Below are 21172 nucleotides of genomic sequence, written 5' to 3' on the forward strand. Positions count from 1 at the left end.
AGTTAGTAGTTCGAATTCATTACAATGAAACAAAGGACTCCTGTTTGGATCGGCTGTTAACGAGATTACCAAGTCAAACTCATTCCGAAATCGGGTCGTAATCCTGAATGGACTCAACAAAATTCATACAGAATCCATTTAGGATCCCGAATCGGTTTCAGAATGAGCATTCCAGGTATCATCATTTAGATGGACTCTAACTCTTCTGCAGCGTAGGGTAATTTGGGGAGAGATGTCGCACATTTTTTTAAAATCGATCCTGCATCAAAATAAACCATTCAATATTTGATGAAATCATTATTATCAATTGCGACAAGTTTCTAAAATACTGAGAAATGGTTTTTTCATGAAAAAAATCCATCAAATTTCCATGAACATTTAAAAAAAAGTTCACTGCGGAAGAGATGCCGCATGTGCGGGTGAGACGCCGCACCATGGTCACAAACTGAAAAATGGTGAACAAAAGTATTTTTCAGCTATCGTTGAAGTTTTTGTGATTAGGAATCTTCAGTTTCATGATGTTTGATTACACCTATAAATCGGCCAGCACCTTCATTTTTCTTAAGGATGTAATACCATTTCTAGAAACATTTTTTTATTCAACATTTCAAAAATATTTTTCTTTTGCAACCTTGTGCAACGGTTAAGTTGGGTACTAATTATTTATGTTTGTACGAGCGATATATATCTATGAGTTGGTAGGGGTTCCTTAACCCTCCGGAAGTCGCGCTTATGACCCACTGAACGAGCAGCCGCTGGTGTCCCCAAATGATCATTTAATGATATTCCGAGGTGAAAAAATACATTTTAACTACGTATCCTGCACCATCGAGTGTGGCATCTCACCCGCAATTTTGATGTGGCATCTCTCCCAATTGTATGGGAGAGATGCCGCACGACGACATTTTCCTCTGAAATTATGGATGACCGTGCTCATGATCAGAATACCTTCTAAAAGGTCCCAGCTATTCAATCGATACATGATTTACCAAAAAAAAAAAATTGAACGATTTCAAAAACGAAATTTTAATGTGATACTGAAAAACTTTCGGCACTCCGTGATGACACTGGACGCACATAAACGTTAATAAAATTGTCATAAGTTAATCATGAGTATCATTTTACATCTCCAGTGTTGTAATTCTTCGAAAGACAAACTCGCAATATCATATTACCGTATAAAAGTGACCCTATATACGAGATATAGAAAGTGCGGTATCTCACCCGATGCGGCATCTCTCTCTAAATTACCCTATACAAAGAATTAAACAGATAAACAAGTTAGATCTCACCGAATTATCGCTAACGTTAGCGATGTGACTTTTAAAAACACACCAGACTACCGGACCCTCTTCGGCACAAAATAGACCAAGCGAAACCGTAACGCGGGTGGCGTCGTGAAAACTGCGTACAAAGGCATTGAAAACGATGGATATTAGCGCATAATATCCATGGCAAAATGTCCACAATAAGACAAAGCCATCTCAGATCGCTTCTATCATGATCAATTTACCTTGGCCGCTGAGCTTGTCTTATTCATTCAACTGCTGAATCAGACAAACGCTCCGGCATCCCGACATGTTCAGCTCAAAATGGTCGATCAACGCTCCCTGTGCGTACGACTGTAAACAGCTGTGATAATTCGTGATCCAAAAGCTGTTTGCCCTATCATTTACAGTCCATCTACTGTAAAATATTCCATAGCAACTTCCGTTCGATTGTAAATAAAACTTGCTCTCGGTCACCCTACTGTAAATAAGATTGATACTATTTGTTTAATAGGTTTTGAATTTCAAAATGGCAAATGTTGTACCACAGTCTATTCACTGTATTTTAAGTTGCACCTGTACTAATGACTTATAGCAGAGGATGTCTTTTACAATAGTATAAGAATTATGGAAAGTATTTGTTCCTCCGTATAAAAGCTTTAACCTAGCCTTTTATTTGTGGTTCTATCTTAGTGTTTCATTCCACCGTGAAACGATGATCCTGGTGGTTAGCATTCTGTTGATCACTGATTTAGCATGTGTACTTGCGAAAAATGTGACGACTTCTACCAGTGCTGACGGTTTTAGTGGAAGTATTCGGCATCACGTGGTAGGTGGAGGTGATGCTGGTCCGACTCCATATCAGGCATCTCTCCAGAGGCATGGACACTTTTGCGGAGGTGCTATCATTGATCGACGGTGGATCCTAACGGCTGCACATTGTTTAGCTGAGTGAGGAATATTTTTAGAATGATTTCTATGGTGAATGGTGGAAAATGTGTTATTCTAAGTTATTCAAAGTTTCGTGTCCCGATTTGAAGTAAATTACGGTGCATTCTAGATAATGAAACAATTTGTATGCATTTCACATTCTTTTCAGTGTGCTTCCTAGTGAACTGAAGGTCGTAGTTGGGACCACCCAACTGAGCAGGGGAGGCTTTCGATTCAACGTGAATAAATTGATTCAGCATCCGCATTACGATAGGGAAAGAGTGATCAACGACATTGGCCTGGTTAGGATTTGGGGGATATTTTTGTGGATCCCAAAGTTGGTAGAACGGATTGGCATCTCTAAAGATTATGTGGCCGGCGGCAAGGAAGCGATACTGAGTGGTTGGGGTGGTACTAAGCAGAGTGGAGCACAGTTATCTGATAAGTTACAATTTATTTTACTACGGGTTATTGGGGAGGAACAGTGCAGGTCGAAACTGGACTTCATTGGAGACGGTCATATCTGTACTTTTACCAAGGAGGGGGAGGGTATTTGTGGGGTTGGTATAGGTTGATGACAATGTTACAGTTATTGTACTTTGCTAAATTAACCTTTGCAGGGTGATTCGGGCAGTCCATTGGTGAGTGAAGGCAAGGCGATTGGTGTTGCTAGTTTCGGACTAGGTTATCGTCCTTACAAAACCTGTGCTGCTGGCCTGCCAGATGGATTTAGCAGAGTGTCTCATTATTATGACTGGATAAAGGATAACATACGACGAAATGTTCTTGGAATTTTCGGATGAGAAATGAACGGAAATATAATTTTGTCAAACTTGTATGCAACTAGCTGTTTTATTTGGTATTCTTTTACAATACTGAAGTTGATAATTTCACTTGTACCACTCTTCAATACTCTATTAGTTCAGATTGATAATATCAGTCGCATAAGGCAGACGTTGTCTTTTCAGATAGTTTTCTTCTCCTCCGTTCCACTGGACATCGAAGAAACAGCGGCATTTACGTTCGATCCATGCTGTGAGATGTGCGTTTCGTTGGACTCATTCGCCATGAGATTTTGTTGGCTGACCTGGACGATACTATTCTGATGTGGATGGCTGTGGTTGGCCAGATGCGTCAATGAACTATGATAAATGCTGGATTCCAAATGGCTGCTGTAGTCGAACAAAGCCTTCAATCTGTGACCGAAGAGAAAAAGACCGATGTCGATCCAGAGTACGTTGGTTAAAGTACTTAGATGTAAGTATTTGATGTTTTAATGTAAAATCGCTAGAACTATGAATGGGATGGAAACACTCGGATGGTTAAATTGCACACATAAAACCAGAAAGCCAATTGAAAAGGTAAGGAAAGGGTCATCATTAAATAAAAAAAAAAATCACGGTAAAATTATATTAATAACGCAAAATCTTTACTCTCTCATACTAAAAAACCACAGCGTTTAATTTCATTCCGTGCTGGCAAATGTGTTTTTTCTTATATATAAAAATATCAGTTTGCGTCTCACTTGGAAGATAATCATTAACCTAGCGATAATTTAAGAACAATAAATCTAAAAATAAGAATAAGATATGTTCGCATTCTTGCTTAAGTCTCTTCATTTGAGGAAAATGGTAATAACAACCGTTCAACGACAGTGACCGAAGGAATTAAATGCATTTGATCTGATTGGCTTCTTAGTTATTATTTCATAAAACAAAATAAAATAACAAAAGAAAAGATCCGCTGTTTTGTGTGCGCAATTCTAATCTCTCGCTACTACGTTTAAACAGTCTTCTTGGTGTCGGTATGTGGATTTCGACAGACCATACTTAGGCGACTAGATTTAAATTTTAAAAAAGATTAAGATTACTTAAACATATTTCCAATTTGATCGTGAAAACAAAAAAAGCAAAGCAAAACTGTAGTGATAGATCTCTTTGTGACACTTGACCCATTATTTCGACAGATTTCGTAGCAGATTGCTAGAGTACGTGATATTTAATTTCACTGACTCTAACATGACTGGTTTACGAGAGCAGTAACTTACTTCGATACCACGAGATAAGCATAAATAAGAAAAGTTGTGAATAATTTGCAAGCTATAATAATAATAATAATAAATTATATTATGCAAAAATCGCCCAAGATTGATTCCCCATGTCATAAATTATCACAAACTTCATTCTTTAGTCAAACATTTTACGTCAAATTCTATTTTATTCCCTCTGCCTCATATGTCACAAAATGTTACAATGTGTCTAGTTTTGTTTAGATTTACATTTCTTACAAAAGAAATGGGTTCGCTTCCGCTTTGAAAGCTTTTTCCGAGGCCCGGAGGTCCAAGCTTCGTATACCAATCGACTCAGCTCGACAATTTGTTTTTTATGGTAAATTTAAAAAAAAAACTTCAAAAGCCTGTCCTGTAGTGTATTCTCAATGTGTTGGACTCACGGCTCACTTTCGTGCTTAACAACTAAAACACTCCTTACTCTTTTTTCACCCTTATTCCCCAAGGAACTACATCGAGGTAATACTTCCCGGGGGGGGGGGGGGGGGGGTGTTCGTTGTGCTTTCGTCGCACCTCTTTCTTCTGCTCTATCTCGGAGCCTGACTGGGTCCATGAAATGACTCGACCTTTAAGTTTTGATTTAACTCTCGACTTCTCTCTTACTTCTTTTCTCCATCTATTACGTCGCCATTTAGCTCTCGTCCCAGTGAGCCGTTTAGATGCTGATTCCATGAGCCATTTAGCTCCAGTTTCCGTGAATCATTCAGCTCCCAACTTTATCACGATCTACTCGGATAGTCCCCGGCGGTGAACTCATCCTACTTCGACTCTCGGTAGCGATGTCCGTTTTTCGTGAGCCAATTCGCTCCCATTTTTGTCACGATATAGTCGGATAGTCCATGGCGATGAATCTACCCTACAGTGAATTCCCCGGTAGTAGATTTCTCCCGATACCGATGTTCGTTTCCCTGAGCCATTTAGCTCCCAGCGTCGTCACGATCTACTCAGCGGGTCAGCCAGTAGGTGCTGTCTAGCGATTCCGGGTGAAGAGCACTTTCCGGTTTACTGGCGCCGCACTGTTAGCTATTCGACGCGAACTACTCACTCTAATCCCTGGCGTTGGATCTAACCTACTCACGAGCTACCCGGTAGGGTGTCGAGGTCGTTCCGGCGATTCCGGTGAAGCCTAAAATCCGATTCACTGGCGCCCCGATGATCCGAGCTCAGTGCTACGACGCGTTCTACTCAAATGGGGCCCGGCGGTGGACATAGCCTACACCAACCGAGTTTCCCGGCCCCAAAATTTCTCTCGAAACCCGATTTGTAGTTTCACGGCGGCTTTCTAACCGACGGTGCTACTTTGTTGGTCCCTTCGCCAATTTCTTGGCAGCTCGGAGAGTATACTCGTAACCACTCTGTTGACAGCATCTCAGATATACTCGTCGTGGCATATCACGTCGACGATATGGTCAACTGTCACACCAGGCATATTCTTTCGAACTTTTCCGAACCTAGGGCATTCGAAGATCACGTGTTCCGGTGTTTCTTGCACGTTCACGTACTCTGTGCAAAGGGGTGCTCAAACCGATGTAGGTACTTCCGGAAGCATCCGTGCCCGGACAAAAACTGTGTCAAACGGAAGTTCTTCAACTCGTCATGCTTCCTACGCACCCACACTGACACATTTGGGATGAGTCGGTGGCTCCACATTCCTTTCCCCGTGTTGCACCACTCTTGCTGTCACTTAGCAAACGCGTCCGCTCTGACAAGTCTCCTTGCATTTCGTACATTCCTCGTCTGGTGCATTCCACGTCCTCAGTCAGAATGCAGATGGAGATCCTCCCGGCAATTACGCATACCGCCTCCGATGATATCGTTCTATACGCGCTCGCGATTTGAACAACTATTAGGCGAAACGTGCTTGTCAACTTCGTCCGGTTCCACTTTGAAATGAATGGCATAGTGTGACCATTTCACGCTATTAGTTTTATTTTTGGATGTGTTATTTACTTTTTGAACTATGGGTGGTTATGTAAAAACACGACAGCTTTTAAGTACAACACTTTCAAACAACAAAGGGCGGGCATAGCGTAGTTGTTAAATTGATTGCTTAGTACGCCGCTCACCTGGGTTTGATTTCCAACCAAGGTTAGAATTTTTATAATAAAAAAAACCTTCAAAGCAATTTAGACACGCTATGCGCATAAACCTACAAAAATATTTTTCTAACATGCTATAGATTTGAAATTCCGGTTCAAAAAACTCTATAACCTCAACAATATATTTGCGGAATGGGATTGACGATTCAATGTTTTAGGGCATATTGAAATCAAGCATAGCGACTTCCGGTTTAGAAAACTGTAACCTGAGCAATGATTTTTTCCGGAATGGGATTGACGAGTACATGACGGATAGCGATGTGTAGACCGTTTTGAAATCCAAGATGGCGACTTTCGTTTTAAAAAACGCTGCATAACCTCAATAATATGGGTATTTTGGGAATGGAATTGGGTCATTAAACGAGGAATAAAAATAAAATAATTCTTTTATTTCTCATCTCAACTCATCTTTCTAAATATAACAATATATTCAACCTTTAAAACTTCAGAATGATTTTTTATTATTTTATAAAAAAAAGGTAAACGCATCCTCGTTTGACACTATCGATCTTCCTTGATAGTGAATTTTACCACAGGGGTTAGCATTTTTGACAGTTATCCCAGCAAAAGGATAGGGATCAAAGTAGTTCAATGGAAGGTGTGGTCGTGATAATTCAACTTTATTTTTTGTACAAAAAAGCGAAAAAAAAGTTCGATTACGTATCTTTAACGTCAGCTGCATCGGAAAAGGTCAAAACCATCATATGGCTTAATGACCCAATTGACGAGATGGCGGAAATCGATGTTTTTGGCCATTTTGAAATAGACAAAGGCTCATAACCCTTTTGACGATTAATCATAAATTTCCAGCACAAAATAAAAAAATGGTATTTTTACTTTTGAATCTTTAAGGTAAGATAAATGTGTCTAAGAAAACATTTATGTACTCGAATTTTACTTGGTTAGTTTGCCAGAGCCCTTCGGGGGTAGACAAATTAGGTCTTTACTGTATGCCATCAATTCTCACAAAAACAAACAAAATGAAGATTTTCGGAAGAAACTTAGCGAATAAATAACAGAAATCGATGCCGTTAAACACATTTCGATGTATGAGATGGCGACTTCCGATTGAGCAAAATTATTGATATGCCTAACAAGATTAGTATTTTTGGAATGGGCTGAAAGAATTAATGTCAGTAAGTTTTTTTTTCGATGCCATCTTATAATCTTAAAATGCGCCATCTGGTAAAGTAAAATTTTCTATGGCCCTAGCAATATGGGTACTTCTAAACTAGCTCAGTAGATTCCGGAATCTGCAAGTCAATATATGACATAACTTGAAAATTTAAAATGGCGACTTTCAATTGCTTTCTACTCAACAAACCCGTTCCAAAAATACCCATATTGAAAGGGTTTTAGCAAATTTTGCATAACCGGAAGTCGCCATATTGGATTCCAAAATGATGTCACTCGTCGATTTCCGTCACCTACTTGTCACGCCCGTTCCAAAAATAGCCATATTGTTAAGATTTTAAAAAGATTTGCTGGGGGCGGGCATTGCGTAGATGGTAAATCGATTGCCTTGTACGCAGCTCACCCGGGTTCGAATCCCAGAGAGATTGTTCTTAAAAGATTTTTCTAACACGAAGAGGCGAGTGATTTTAAGGTTAAAACCTCTATATATCCCATTCCAAGGGAATTTTTTTTGTTCATAAGGATCTGAAAAAGTGCACTCATAATTTCGACCGATTCGATGCCCTTATGAAATCATTGCGGAGGCCATACGATGGACCATTCGAAGTGTTGTCACGAAGCGACAAGTATATGGATGTCAGCGTTAGAGGAAAAAGCCAAAGAATTTCACTAGATCGCCTCGAAACAGCTTACGTCTATCTAAACGAAGATCAACTTCCATCAGATGGCAGCAGAACGATAGTTATCCCAACCGGTCATCGTGTACGATTCTTGGTGTAACTGGGGGGTCCCTGTGGCATCGGACATTCTCTCGGCATCGAGGAACACACAAAGACACACACGCAACACTAGAGAGAAAACCATAAGAGTAATTTAATACGTAGAACGCGCTACACGTTACGAGCAAATAAAAAGTTTTAATCCCGAAAACCGATTCGAATTCTTTATTGCCGCGCCGCGAATTCCACTTGAACCGCCACACAGTTAGTTATTAGTGTTCCTCGTAATAAAGGTTGACTAGGTTAAGAAAAAGTGTTACGTCGTTCGTTCGGACGTTTGCTAGTGCTTACTCCAAATTAGGGTTGCTTGGGACGATCTTTCGAGATGTTCAGTAATTATTTCGGGTTCTTTGAATGATTCCACCCTGTGGTTAAGACTAAGACTCTTGTCAGGTGGCAAGCGGTCCTTTTGAGGAACAAGTTTACAGACTAAAACCACTGGCGCGTCTAGCACGCGCTACAGTATGCTTCACATAGTACGGTTTACACACTAGTAGAAATGCTTCGCCAAACCCGCTAATGGACGGTATTATTGTGATCAATTCCTTAACATCGCCCAAATTAATGTATTTCCATGAAGGAACTTGGATCATGCAACGGCCTTTATATACTCAATGATTTAAAAGCATCTCGTTGATTGCAATTACCCAAAGAATATAAAAAAATTCTGTTGCATTTAAAATTAGTTAAAGGATGAGTCGATAAATGTTGCGACACTTTCAAGGCAAGCTAACGTAACTTTTTTTCATACTTGACCGAAATGAACCAAATGTTTCTCTTTAGAGTGTATTGCTTCCATCCGCTAAATTCCGGTCGAGATGGAAGGAAATCAGCAACTTTATCAACTTGAACCCTTTCATCTGTACCCTATAGGTGAGGAGATATTCATATTGAAATTGAATGAAATTGAATTCACTGTATGAATCACATTTCGTACGGGGCGTGGGGAACTGGTCATAAAAAATTAGTAATTGTTTTGCTCCTTTGATTTTTTTTCAGTGGAATGCAAGCCTTGTAAGTGTACATCACTTGAAAAATTATACGAGCATTTCAATCAATAAAATGTTAAACATTACAATAAATTGGTACGCGACTAACTGATTGCACTGGGAGCATGTTGTTGAGTGTATCTTAATTTCTTATAGTTCTTATTGTAGTAACATTTATTATGTTTCAATCGTAAAAGACTAGGGGTTTAAGCTCTATGTATCTCATACATAACACCTCATAAAATGTTCCAATCAAGTAATTGGGAAAACAAACAAAACTGTCTTGTTTGAGTGTGATTTAGTAATTAATCTCTATTTGGATAAACCAAGAAACTACAATGGGTTTCTAGATTGTAATCTTTGTTATTGAAGGGTTTTTCAGTTCAAAAAGGCGGATTGTTCACTATACACGAAATGCCGTCACCATTTAAACGGAAATAAATTACATGAGGCATGCAAAATGCATTTTTGTATGCTTCTTACAAATACTACAGTAAAGGCGATTGATGTATGGTCGGTGTTAAGTCAGACCGGACTAAGTGACATTGTATTGATTTCGAGAAAAAGATGTTTAAGTTTGAATCGCAGCATACTTTACGCTATTAATCGAAATTAATTTTTTGCCATTATTCTTGCTAATTATAACATATTTCAAATCTGGTAAGAGCCGAATATAACTGAAGAAATTCTTTATCCAATGCTATCATTATCTCATTTTTTGAGATTTTTCGACTTAGCTCGGTTTGACTTAACAGCGACTATACTGCCCATAAAAGCGTAAGAGTCCCATATAGATTTTCGTCTAAAATGAGTTAACTGTTGGTTTGTATTCTGTATCACCCCTGAATCATGATGCACAGTTAATGTTACCAGGTTTGTTTAGAAAATATCGAAAAAAAAAAAATCAAAACACGGTTGTCTTGAACAGCCTTTTTCTCGGCTTGCTTTTCGATATGGGACTCTTATGCTTTTATGGGCAGTAATATATGTGATGGAAAATTTTAGATCTGCAAAGCAATTCAAACTAAAGTCATTAAAAATATATTCAGCAGAAACATCGAAAATAATTTAACATTTTTAATTGAGATCGTTTGATAATTTTCCAGTGGTTCTGAAAAGATCCCTCAAATGGTGTGTAGTTTTCCTTCGGCCATGTTATTGTGTTGTGAACAGCTTTTTAATGTTTGAATAATTTAGGTTCACAATGGTTCTGCAGTGGCAAACAAGCTTTTCCATTTTTCCTATACAGCTTTGCTTCACTTTCTCGGAACACGCATTAAATCCCTGACATATAACTTTACATGAATAGTTTCCAAAATAGTAAACAATAAATTAAAAATAATAAATTATTTTAAAAAGTGCAATCATTTCGACAATCTTGTGCATTATAATTTATCTCACAAATTTAGTCCATGGCTCTCTTTCTCTCTCTCTCTCGCACTATCACATTCGGAAACTCATTCACCGAGCCGCTCAGTTCATTGTGCATTGACAACCTACAACCTAAAGCATAAAGCGTATCTAAACACAGTGTTACACTGCTGGCAGGCGCCGTGCAGACACACCCATGCTAAACGCTTGCTAGCTAATTGATGATAAACGAGAGGTAGCTTGTGAAAATGAAATAATTTTCCACTAACCGTGCGCACAGCTCCCGCCGCACGGTTGCGGTGAATTTATTCACCAGACAGAGCGTGGCCGCTGTACCGAAGATCACGTTGTACAGCAGCACGATCATAAAGTTGCCGAGCCACTCGATTTGGCCAAAGTCGCCCAGAAGATCGAAGTTTGTGATCCCTGTTATTGATAATAAAGTAATTAGATATCATTTGGTTGGTGTCGATCGTAAGGACGAATTGACTTACCTAGAATACGGGTTAGCAATGGCAGCGCAGAACTTAGAATCAGCACAAGCGCACAGTTGGAAATTAACTGCGACAGCGACGTCTTTCGTCGCTGGGGACGGACGTTCCGCATGAATGGCATTGTATAGAGACCGACCGTCGACGTCACGCCTAAATACATGATGATACACACCTCTAGGGCTGCCCCCAGCGGGCCTAACTTCGATAGGGATGTGATTCCCAGAGTGAATTGCTGAAAAGTATTCCGATTAATTGTAGATGTTTTCAAAAGTTTTCAGTTCATTTCGCTTACCCGTGTACTCAACGGCACTGCTTTGATTCCAATTAGCAGTTCCAATGTGTTCTGTACCACTAGCAGAACAGTGATACCGGTTAGTAGAAGCAATAGTAACATTGCAACCGGATACACAAGATTTCTTTGTAGTGCTGATGAGCTTCGTTGCTTATCTGGAAGTGCACCTCAGTTAGTGATCCATTAGAATGTTCAATCACAAACAACATTACCTAGCATTTTCCGCTCGGTCTCGAGCGCTCTCAGTCTTTCGAAAAGTTTTGCCGACTCGGTGAAGCCACCGTTGGTGGGTCGGATTTGATACAAATCCTCCAGTCCCGAGACTAGCTTTGATGGGGCATAGTCGATCGTCGTAACGCTTTTAAGTTCTGCAAAATAAGAGAACGGATTTAATCAAATATCTGAGGTTTGCTAAAATCGTTTACACTAATCTCTCCCTTTCTTACCGATGTTGATGTTAGCGTTAGCTAGCTTCCGTCGCACGGTTGCCTCCTCCAGGTTGAAGGCATGGAATTCTTCGTTCACATCACGCAGCAGATTCGGTTTGACCAGTACCTGACCGACGACACCGAACAGTCTCACAAAGCCCATTGGAGTGCATACTGGAATAGGATTAGAAGAAAAATTTGTTTATCTAAGTGAGTACAAGAAATATTTTCTTCCAAAGATTAATGGCATTAGTGTACACTAGAAAAATACAAATAAGTTCCAATCCGCATGGCAAGCGTTTTAATTTATTTAAATTAGTATATAATATATGCCAAACCCGATATTGTAAAGTGCGAATACAAATTATACCTCAAGACTAAATAACGAATAAAATTAAAATAGAGATAAAAATACTGCACATTCGAATTAGAAATGTTTTGCGAACTAAACAAATATGTTCCGATAGAAATATAGTGAACTGTAGAAACGAATGCATTATAGAGCAGGTAGACTTAGCATATTTAGTAGTAAATTCGAATTGGCACTTTATTTTTTATTGCTAATGAAAGCATGTAAAGAATTTCGGAAGCGTGGCAGAGGAATACCAAAAAGCTAAGAGCGTTATACGGTTTTTGTCAGCAAGTTTAAAAGTTTGCTCCGCTCGAAAAAAGGCGTTTATTGGCGCCGGTTTGACGAAGGTCTATCGAGCGTGACAGCGATGAGCTCTTTATTTAACACAGCTAAATAAATTCGTAGTCGAAATTTATAGAACGAATGCGAGGAATATTGGACGGTTTTTTTTACTTTGCATAAAAAGGTATGCCCAGCCTCTGTCCCTATAAAAAAAGCGAGCGACGTATTGCCAGGAGATTACGAAATTGACTCTCCTTTTTGGTGATGAAATTCTCAGTTACACTCATGTCATGTTATAATAATGCACCTGGCCCAGAAAAAATAAAATTCAACTTATTGAAGAATCTTCCTGACGCTGCAAAAAGATGTTCGTTGAATTTTTTAAAAAGGTGTCTTGAGCAGAACGCGTTACTAGAGATGAGCAAGAGTAATTGCTACTCTTAAACCGGGAAACCCAACCTCCGACCCCAATTTGCATTGGCCGATTAAAATGCATTCCTGTATCCGGGAATTGATGGAGAAAATGATTTTAGTACGGCTCGATAATTGGATTGAGGTTAACGGTTTATTATCAGATAACAAATTTAGCTTTCGCCAACGGCAAAGGGATAATTGAAAGTCTTGTGCTGCTTTAATCAGAAATTCAACTGGCATACGCTCCTCAAGAGCGAAAGGTATCTGTATTCTATGACATTAAGGGGGCCTTTGATTCTATGTCAATCGTGCTTCTCTCGGATAAACTTTATCAACACGGATTTTCACCAATTCTGAACAACTATTTGTACAATTTGTTGCAAAAAAACACGTGAACTTCTCTCACTTCTCGAATAGGCGACATAGGTCTTCCACAAGTGTAATATTTAAGCCCCCTTCTGTACAGCTAATCGTTTTTTTCCAGGAAACGTGAACCAACTCAACTTCAGCTTCTGTTTCAAGGTAGAATGATAACGTAGTTTTTACATTTAAATACCTCGGACTCTGGTTAGACTCTAAAGATACTTGGGAAGGGCTCATAAGGTATCTGATAACTAAATGCAAATAAAGTATTTTTTTTTGTGCAATAACGCGATCTTGGTGGGATGTCCACCGAGGAGATCTAATAAAATGATATCAAACAACGGTGATTAAATATGGATGTTTCTGATCCCGTTCTGTCGCGAACACTCATATGAACAAATTGGTATAGGTTTCTGGGATCTTTCTTCCCGTCTGCTCATCCGCTGTGAGGTTATGAATCCGCTGAAAGCCTTGTCGGGTTTCGCTCGCAAACAGTGTGCTTCAATCACATTGCGCAGCACGAGTAGCAGTTTTTGTTTCGGCAACCACTTTACAACCAGTTTGTAACAAGAAATGCATGGAATTTTAGTTGAAAACTGGTTGCAAATTGCTAGTCAGGAGGATAATAATTCATCTAGATATGTTTCAATCTGTGTCATTCTCAAATCGAATTTACGATTGATTGACACCGGTGTAGTGAAGTGCACTGGTTTTGCACCACTTTTGCCCTTTCTAGCAGAAGTGCAGAAAACTGGGTATGTTCCATTGGCACTTCTGCAAAACCACTGCACTCCACTACACCTGTACACATCAATCGAAAATCCAAAAAGATACCTTTAATTCCACTGTGTTCTTCGACACGTCCGTGCAAGAAGGGTCTCGTTTAATGCCGGTTCTTCTCCGTGTTGAGCTTAGACTCAGTGTGGATCGATGCTTCAAAAAAGCAACTGTATGCAGGCTCTACATGACGATGTCAACCAATTGATTTTCAGTTGGAATATATTTCAATTTAATGACATCATTCAGGATACACTCTTTAATATAGTCGTGACGGATGTCCAAATGCTGCATCAGTTTCTGGTCGCATGGTTCTTCAGCGATGTGTATGCAGAATTGGTTGTCCTCGTAGATCACCAAACGGGCGTACAAGTTCACTCCGAATTCGGTGAGCAGGTTTCTCAACCAAATTACCTCGCTCGAAGACTGGCATATTCCGCTGCCGTCGATGACAACGACATCACTGACTGCTTTCGTGTTCTCCACGAGACGGGGTTACCAAACACTTGAATAATTGACTGCAATGCTTATGTCGGGACGAGACGATAACATTAAGTACGCCAAGTCCTACAAGTTCTCGGTATGCGTATTGATTCCTTCGCCATCTTTCTTTCTCTCCAGCTTGAGATTGGCCTCCAGTGGTGTCGACACCGACCTGCAGGCGTCCATTCCAAAGTGCTTCAACAGAGTTGAGATCTATTTTAATTCATCCAATAAGAACTTACCTTTCTGCTTGTTGTACTGAATCCACTTCCCCAGAAAACTTTTCAACTCCTGCATTTCGTCCATCTCAAACTCGTTTGCCAAACGTCGTTTAATACGTTGAATTTCTTCCAGGAAACTTAAGCCAAGGCGATATCATCAACGTACAAGATTGGGTATGCTAACACGCCGTTGACCTTCCTTGTATACATACAACTGTCATATTGTGAGCGCTGGAATCCGAGTTTTTATATAGCAGTTGAATCGCTCATTCCATTCCAATTACGCGGTCTTTTTATGCCGTACAGGGATTTGTTTAGCTTGCACAATTTGCCCCCTTTCAAGTCCTGGTAGCTGCCGCATATCGTTCCGTGGAGAAAGGCCGTACGAACGTCCATCTGGAGCAGGTGAAGGTTTTTTTTTGTTACGTTAACGCCAACAGGATCCGGATGGTTGCCATGCGGACGACCGGAGCATATGTTTCCTGTTAGTCGTAGCCTCTACGTTGTGAACATTCTTTGGCTACAAGTCTTGCCGTTATTATTGTATATTATTTTGAATACCCACTTGCAGGGAACCGGCCGAGCACCAACTGGGATATCCACGAAGTCCCATGTATTATTCTTCTCGAGCGCATGCATTTCTACGTCAATTGCACGCTTCCATTCCGGCCAATCGTCAAACATCTGGATTGCTTCGATGTCGTCCGGCACAGTTTCTACATAATTCTCTGCATTCAGCGCAAAATAACATAATCGCAAGCATAATCGTCAATCGCAAAATCGTCATCTTCAGCACTTTCAAATTCTTCGGTTGATGTGTCGTAGCCACCTAGAGCTCCATTCTCAGACTGTTCGAAGCATGGTTCCGGAACTGAATCACAATTTGTTTAGTTATTCCGATTTAGTGCTGCATTTGTTGGTTCCGGATAATCATACCCTGGGTGGTCGTCACTTTCGTCGCGTCGAACTCGATTCTTCTATGACTACGTCACGTACGATAAGAATTTTCCGTTGAACAGGATCCCACATGTGATATCCGTTTATTCCGTACTCGGCCAAGTAGCAAACATGGCCTCTCCCATCGATCTTCTTCCGCATTTCCTTGAGTACGCAGCAAACTGCTTTACTTCCGAAGATGCGAAGTCTGGCCACATTTGGCTTGTACCCGAACTAGATCGCGTAAAGCGTTTTGTTCTCAGCCAAGGCAGTTGTAGGTCTTCTTTTAATTAAGTATATTGCAGCTATAACCGCCTCGCTCTACATTGACCTTTTGAAGCACTCATCATCTAACATTGATCATGCACGTTCCATCATAGTCCTATTCATTTGTTCTGCCACGCCATTCTGTTGAGACTATACGGTACGGCTGGCTCCATCACGATTTCTGATTCCTCACAGTAACTAATAAAACTGGTATAAATGTCTTCACAACCGTTGTCGCTCCTTAATCTGGCGATCCTGCTGCCGAAGTATACAGTAGTCATCGTGGTACAGTGGGGCAGAATGCTTCTTTCGACATTCAAAACATCTAGCGCCCTGAGTATGTAGTATGTATCCTAGCAGCTTTCTCGTACCACGGACTCCTTAGAAATCACACTGGGTTGCTGCGGACCCCCACGGATAAACATCGATTGTTTGTTAGGAAACAAGACTTGAAATTTCAATATGCACTCGGAAAATATAGTTTTATTCGCAACAACTTCGCGGCCCCCTAGGGGTCCGCGGACCCCAGATTGAGAATCACTGTCCTAAAGGATTAGTGTTTTCAGCAAAGTATATTGGATGGAAATGTGCATTATTTTGACTACATTGGTTTTGATCTAGATAAACAGCAACTGATCTAGATCAGTTCTACTTTGAGACACAATTTTTTTTCGGAAAATTAAGACTTTTTGGTGGTATCCAGTAGGTGAAAAAATTCCCTCAGAGGCAGGATTCGAGCCCGCAACCTTTGAGACACCGGCATAATGTGCTGACTTTTATGCTATCCCTGAGAAATTATGACGTCCCAGAAAGAACATATCTCGACAAATATATAATTACGCTGTAAAAGCCAACTGTCAAAATTCGAAATGAATTATTAGTTCGGTAAAATCGTTTGTTTTGATATTTTTAACATGCGTACCAAAACAGTAATTCTCTATAACAAAATATGTAGATTGTGGTGTATGACATTAAAAAAAATTATTCCCGATGGTCAGAACTAGGGTTGTGGTACCGGTAATACCGGTACCGAAAATCCCGGGAATACCGACCCATTTTTGGTACCGTAATACCGGTACTGAACAAAAGCCAGTACCGGTATTTTCGTACAATTTTTTATGGCAAATATGTTAACTCTGCAGGGGGATCTGTTTCAAAATATCGGTCTGCAAGATAACGTTTATTTATATTAATTTTCCTTCTAGATAAATCGTTGAGATAACACCTTTGTGTGGGAATGAGGTGAGGCCATCATAATAATAATTCTAGAAGTTAAAATTTATTTTAGCGACATTCTGATTGGTTTCCATTATTCACTGGGTGGCGCGTAACAAGACTATGGTCTAAGTCATGTCTGTATTTGGTTTGCTCTTAAACCTTTATCTATAAAAGAACGAACAGCGATTTAGTAGTTTTAGACTTGGTGAACTGCTTCAAATGGGGTGATTTGTAATTATTGGTGATCGGAAAATTCAGCAAAACTCCATAGTTTACAGGAAAGCAAGGAGCCTTGACATGCATTAGAGAATAGTAGGCAAACGACATAAAGGTCGAAACCAGTTTTCAGAAAAGCAAGAAAGGAAATGCGATTAACTTGCTCGGATTTAATGCCATTTTCGCTTTGATTTACTGTTGTTAATAGGGTTTCATACATTTACCATCTGTCCAAGTCGAAGAAAGTCGCACCACTTAGCAGTTATTGATTTCAAAGTGGCCTAGATTTCGAAATAAAAGAAGGTGCCCTATACGAAAAATATCTTTTGTGAAATGAATCTTGCCATTCCGAAGCAATTAAAAACAATAAACATGTTTTTTGATCAGCACAAATCAATCATATGAGAATAAGATCATCAGTTTGAAGCTTTTTCGATTTTTTTAAAAAAATTCGAGTACCGGTACTTTACCGGTACTGAGGGCTTCAGTACCGTAGTACCGGTTCTCGCCAAAAAGGGTCGGTACTGCGAACCCTAGTCAGAACAAACACCGTATTTTTAGTGCAGACATGGCAGCTAAAATACTGTAATTTATTTAATCCATTAGCTTTAGTTTAAGGTATATATATATATATATATATATATATATATATATATATATATATATATATATATATATATATATATATATATATATATATATATATATATATATATATATATATATATATATATATATATATATATATATATATATATATATATATATATATATATATATATATATATATATATATATATATATATATATATATATATATATATATATATATATATATATATATATATATATATATATATATATATATATATATATATATATATTCATAATTTTGAGAATTGATTACACTGAAGATCATTTGGCATAACGGTCTTTTGTCAAAACGGATCCATTTACCTTAGCCTAAAAAAATTATCAAATTGTATAATTAATTTAAAAAATATTATATCGTTCACCTTCGTTTTGAGAAAATACCAAAATGTAGTTAGTTTAACAAAATTGAAACATAAATAATCCGGCGTACGTGCCGTACCAAATAAGTTATCTCAATAAAAAATACTAAATAATTTATTAACCCCAGATCTTAGAAAAGGACACCGTGTCAAATCGAAGCCAATATAAAACAGTTAACGGTTGCGTATCCTTAACAACTACAATCGTTTATATTTGCTTTGGTAGCTAATGGCAACAATAACTACACACCCTTATGTAAACAATTTGCGTCGGAATACGGTCTACATCGTCAACTAAGCACAGCAGATAGAGTTGGCTGACTGAGCAGACAGGGCGTAGCATCCGTACCGCGGAATCAACCTGTAATTAAATCGAGCATCGGGTGCAGGTTTTGCCAAGAATGTCCAGTAAAATGGATGATGACGACTTCGAAGCGTCAATGAGCAAGGTGGACGAAGTGATGCGTATCCTCAGCATGATGACCAGTGGAGAAAAGGACAAGGAACAGATGGGAGTTGCCTTCGCGGAACGGTGAGTGATCCGCATTTACCTCAGTTGCATATTCGTTGAGTGTGCTTTAATTTAGATTTCTTGGCGAAGACAAAAAGGAACTGGAGAAAATCGATGTCGACAACTTCATAGTTCGGGTCAATCAAGAGCGAACGGTGATTAATAAGAAAGACAACGATTCCTTGGAGAACCCGGATAAGTTTGCATTCATGGCCGGAGTGGAACGGGATGCAGCACGCCGTGCGGCAGAACGGAAAGAACGTGAACAGACGGCGCAGGGATTGAGAAGGGCGGGTAACCGCGCCTTCCGGCAGGCAGAATACGAGAAGGCAATCAGCATGTACACGAAAGCGATTGATTACATTCGGGACAATCCCATACTGTATAATAATAGGGCATTAGCCTACATCAAAATTCAGCTGTACAAGCGAGCGATAATCGATTGTGATTTTGTGATCAGTAAGCTGGACGAGAAGAACCTTCGATCGTGGATCTACAGAGCCCAGGGTTACTATCTACTGGGTGAAACTAGGGTTTACGAGAAAAGCATCGCTGAGGCGAAGAAAAACAATCCTAAAGATTTGGACTATATTGATCGGATTGTGCTGGAGATTGAAGGAAAGGCTGGAATGGAAGGAATCGAAATTGAAGGATTGGAAGGCGCTGGTGGAGGAGTAGATGGTACCGAACGACCCTTACCAATGGACGACGTACAATCGATTTCATCGAATGATTCATAAAACGCCGCTATTATAATCCGACAGGTTACTTCGTGACTAAATAAAGCTATGACTTTCATCAAACCTAACCGCTGACAAATGAGCTCGTTTATTACATGGGCTTTATCGCCTTTGTGCAGTTTTATTGACAAAACTTTCCCCGGGGTTAAGTTTTTACTTTCAGAGGATAGGGCGAGACGGAAAAAGTGTAGTTGCAAGGAAACAGCTAAACCGCATGCAAGACGGTTGATGTGGTTGACTTCAGGATACATGTTGGGATTATTGTAAAACATGCATAACATGTGCAACTTCTGGCGGAACGTTTCACATAGAACGTTGAACTGACTAGCAAAGGCATGCCTTGCGTGTTTGAAACCTTTGACTTTTGACCTTGGAGATGTTGAAATCATCAAAGTGAATATATGATTCCACATAGAACTTCTATGCATTATAAAATTCCAGCATTAATTAAATTTATATTCGATCGTAAATGAAATTAAAAAATGAGTAAATGAGTTTTTTTTACATAAAGGGAAAGCCCGCAAGGGATGATGTGCAATTATACATTGTATGATAATCTTAACTACATACTAAAACATGTAAAAAATCTGCTTACCTAGCAATAATAGCACTCCCAGAAATGATACGCATGAGTATAAAAATGGCAGATGATATTTCCCTAGGTCTGAAAGTGAAAAAAAAAATGATTGCGCACGTTAATTGGCCCGTCAACAGTATGATGCCAGGAGATGAAAGAAAAACCACTCACTAAACAACGCTTGAAAGGTACTCCGTTCGGGATCACGGAGTGCCGAGATGACATATGTCATGCCGAACACGATGAACGCGAGCAGCGAGAACACGGTAAATGTTTCGTAGACTCGCGCCATCACGCCCTTCTTATGGCCACTGAAGCCGGACGACTCCGTGAATAGGTAGGCAAACGGCAGCAGTACGAACAGCGCTAGATTGGAGAACAGGAACACGTGATTCCATAGACCTGGAACAGAATTTTTTGATTAGTTGTGCTTAGCGAAGCGAATATCAGCGATACCCACCTTGAATCAGTGAACTGTTGAGCCACTTTACATAGTAGCTGTTGGGGTACAGTATCAGAACCTCGTTGCTGGCAATCGATATTGGCAGAAGCAGTGCTGCACCCACGGCTACGGCCAATGAAAATGTGCATAACCATAGACTGCAATGAATAACAATAGTACCGATAACAATAAAACTAAACAATCAAATTGAAGCCGATTTGATTTTATTGCCATCAATTGTCAACGTCGGTCAGGCAGGGGTTAGGTCTTTTTGCAGTCAAAACAATGTGAATTTTGTCTCAAAATAGGAATGACTGATGGCTTGTAGCAAATTTTCCGAATTTCGCAATATTGTGACAGCGGAATGCACCTACCTAATTCTATAAACTGTAATCTCGTCGTCGTCGGTAGAAAATAAATCCTCCCGGTCGCGCCGCCTGAAGCGGCCGATCAGCGCAAAACTACCAAGGTAAAGCAACAGAAACAGCAGCAGAAATATCTGTGGATA

General features: G+C 39.6%; 2 protein-coding genes across 2 annotated transcripts in view; one reads left to right on the forward strand and one right to left on the reverse strand.

Annotated features, from left to right (window-relative positions):
* The first annotated feature begins 1413 nt into the window (after window positions 1-1413).
* On the forward strand, window positions 1414-3036 carry LOC131694143 (chymotrypsin-2-like). The gene is made up of 3 exons (XM_058982591.1): window positions 1414-2219; window positions 2368-2758; window positions 2819-3036. The coding sequence occupies exons 1-3, from the start codon at window positions 1984-1986 to the stop codon at window positions 2999-3001; spliced, it is 810 nt and encodes a 269-aa protein (XP_058838574.1). The 5' UTR covers window positions 1414-1983; the 3' UTR covers window positions 3002-3036.
* Window positions 3021-21172, reverse strand: part of LOC131694138 (protein Lilipod) — a 58194-nt gene continuing 40042 nt past the window's right edge. Inside the window, exons 2-11 of the mRNA XM_058982584.1 lie at window positions 21039-21163; window positions 20683-20822; window positions 20394-20624; window positions 20241-20309; window positions 11871-12026; window positions 11637-11792; window positions 11425-11579; window positions 11133-11364; window positions 10908-11064; window positions 3021-3394 (exon numbers count right to left, since the gene is read on the reverse strand). Of these exons, the coding sequence (XP_058838567.1) occupies window positions 3163-3394; window positions 10908-11064; window positions 11133-11364; window positions 11425-11579; window positions 11637-11792; window positions 11871-12026; window positions 20241-20309; window positions 20394-20624; window positions 20683-20822; window positions 21039-21163 (1653 nt within the window). The 3' untranslated portion in view covers window positions 3021-3162. The remainder of the gene's footprint in view (window positions 3395-10907; window positions 11065-11132; window positions 11365-11424; window positions 11580-11636; window positions 11793-11870; window positions 12027-20240; window positions 20310-20393; window positions 20625-20682; window positions 20823-21038; window positions 21164-21172) is intronic.

Source organism: Topomyia yanbarensis, chromosome 3, assembly GCF_030247195.1.
Source record: "Topomyia yanbarensis strain Yona2022 chromosome 3, ASM3024719v1, whole genome shotgun sequence".
Classification (NCBI taxonomy): Eukaryota; Metazoa; Arthropoda; class Insecta; order Diptera; family Culicidae; genus Topomyia; species Topomyia yanbarensis.

Excerpts from the sequence above, each read along its gene's own strand:
- LOC131694143 (XM_058982591.1), top strand. The coding sequence starts at position 1,984 with ATGATCCTGGTGGTTAGCATTCTGTTGATCACTGATTTAGCATGTGTA. Across the intron at positions 2,220-2,367 it reads GCTGCACATTGTTTAGCTGA|TGTGCTTCCTAGTGAACTGA; the intron begins GTGAGGAATATT and ends CATTCTTTTCAG. Across the intron at positions 2,759-2,818 it reads AGGGGGAGGGTATTTGTGGG|GGTGATTCGGGCAGTCCATT; the intron begins GTTGGTATAGGT and ends TAACCTTTGCAG.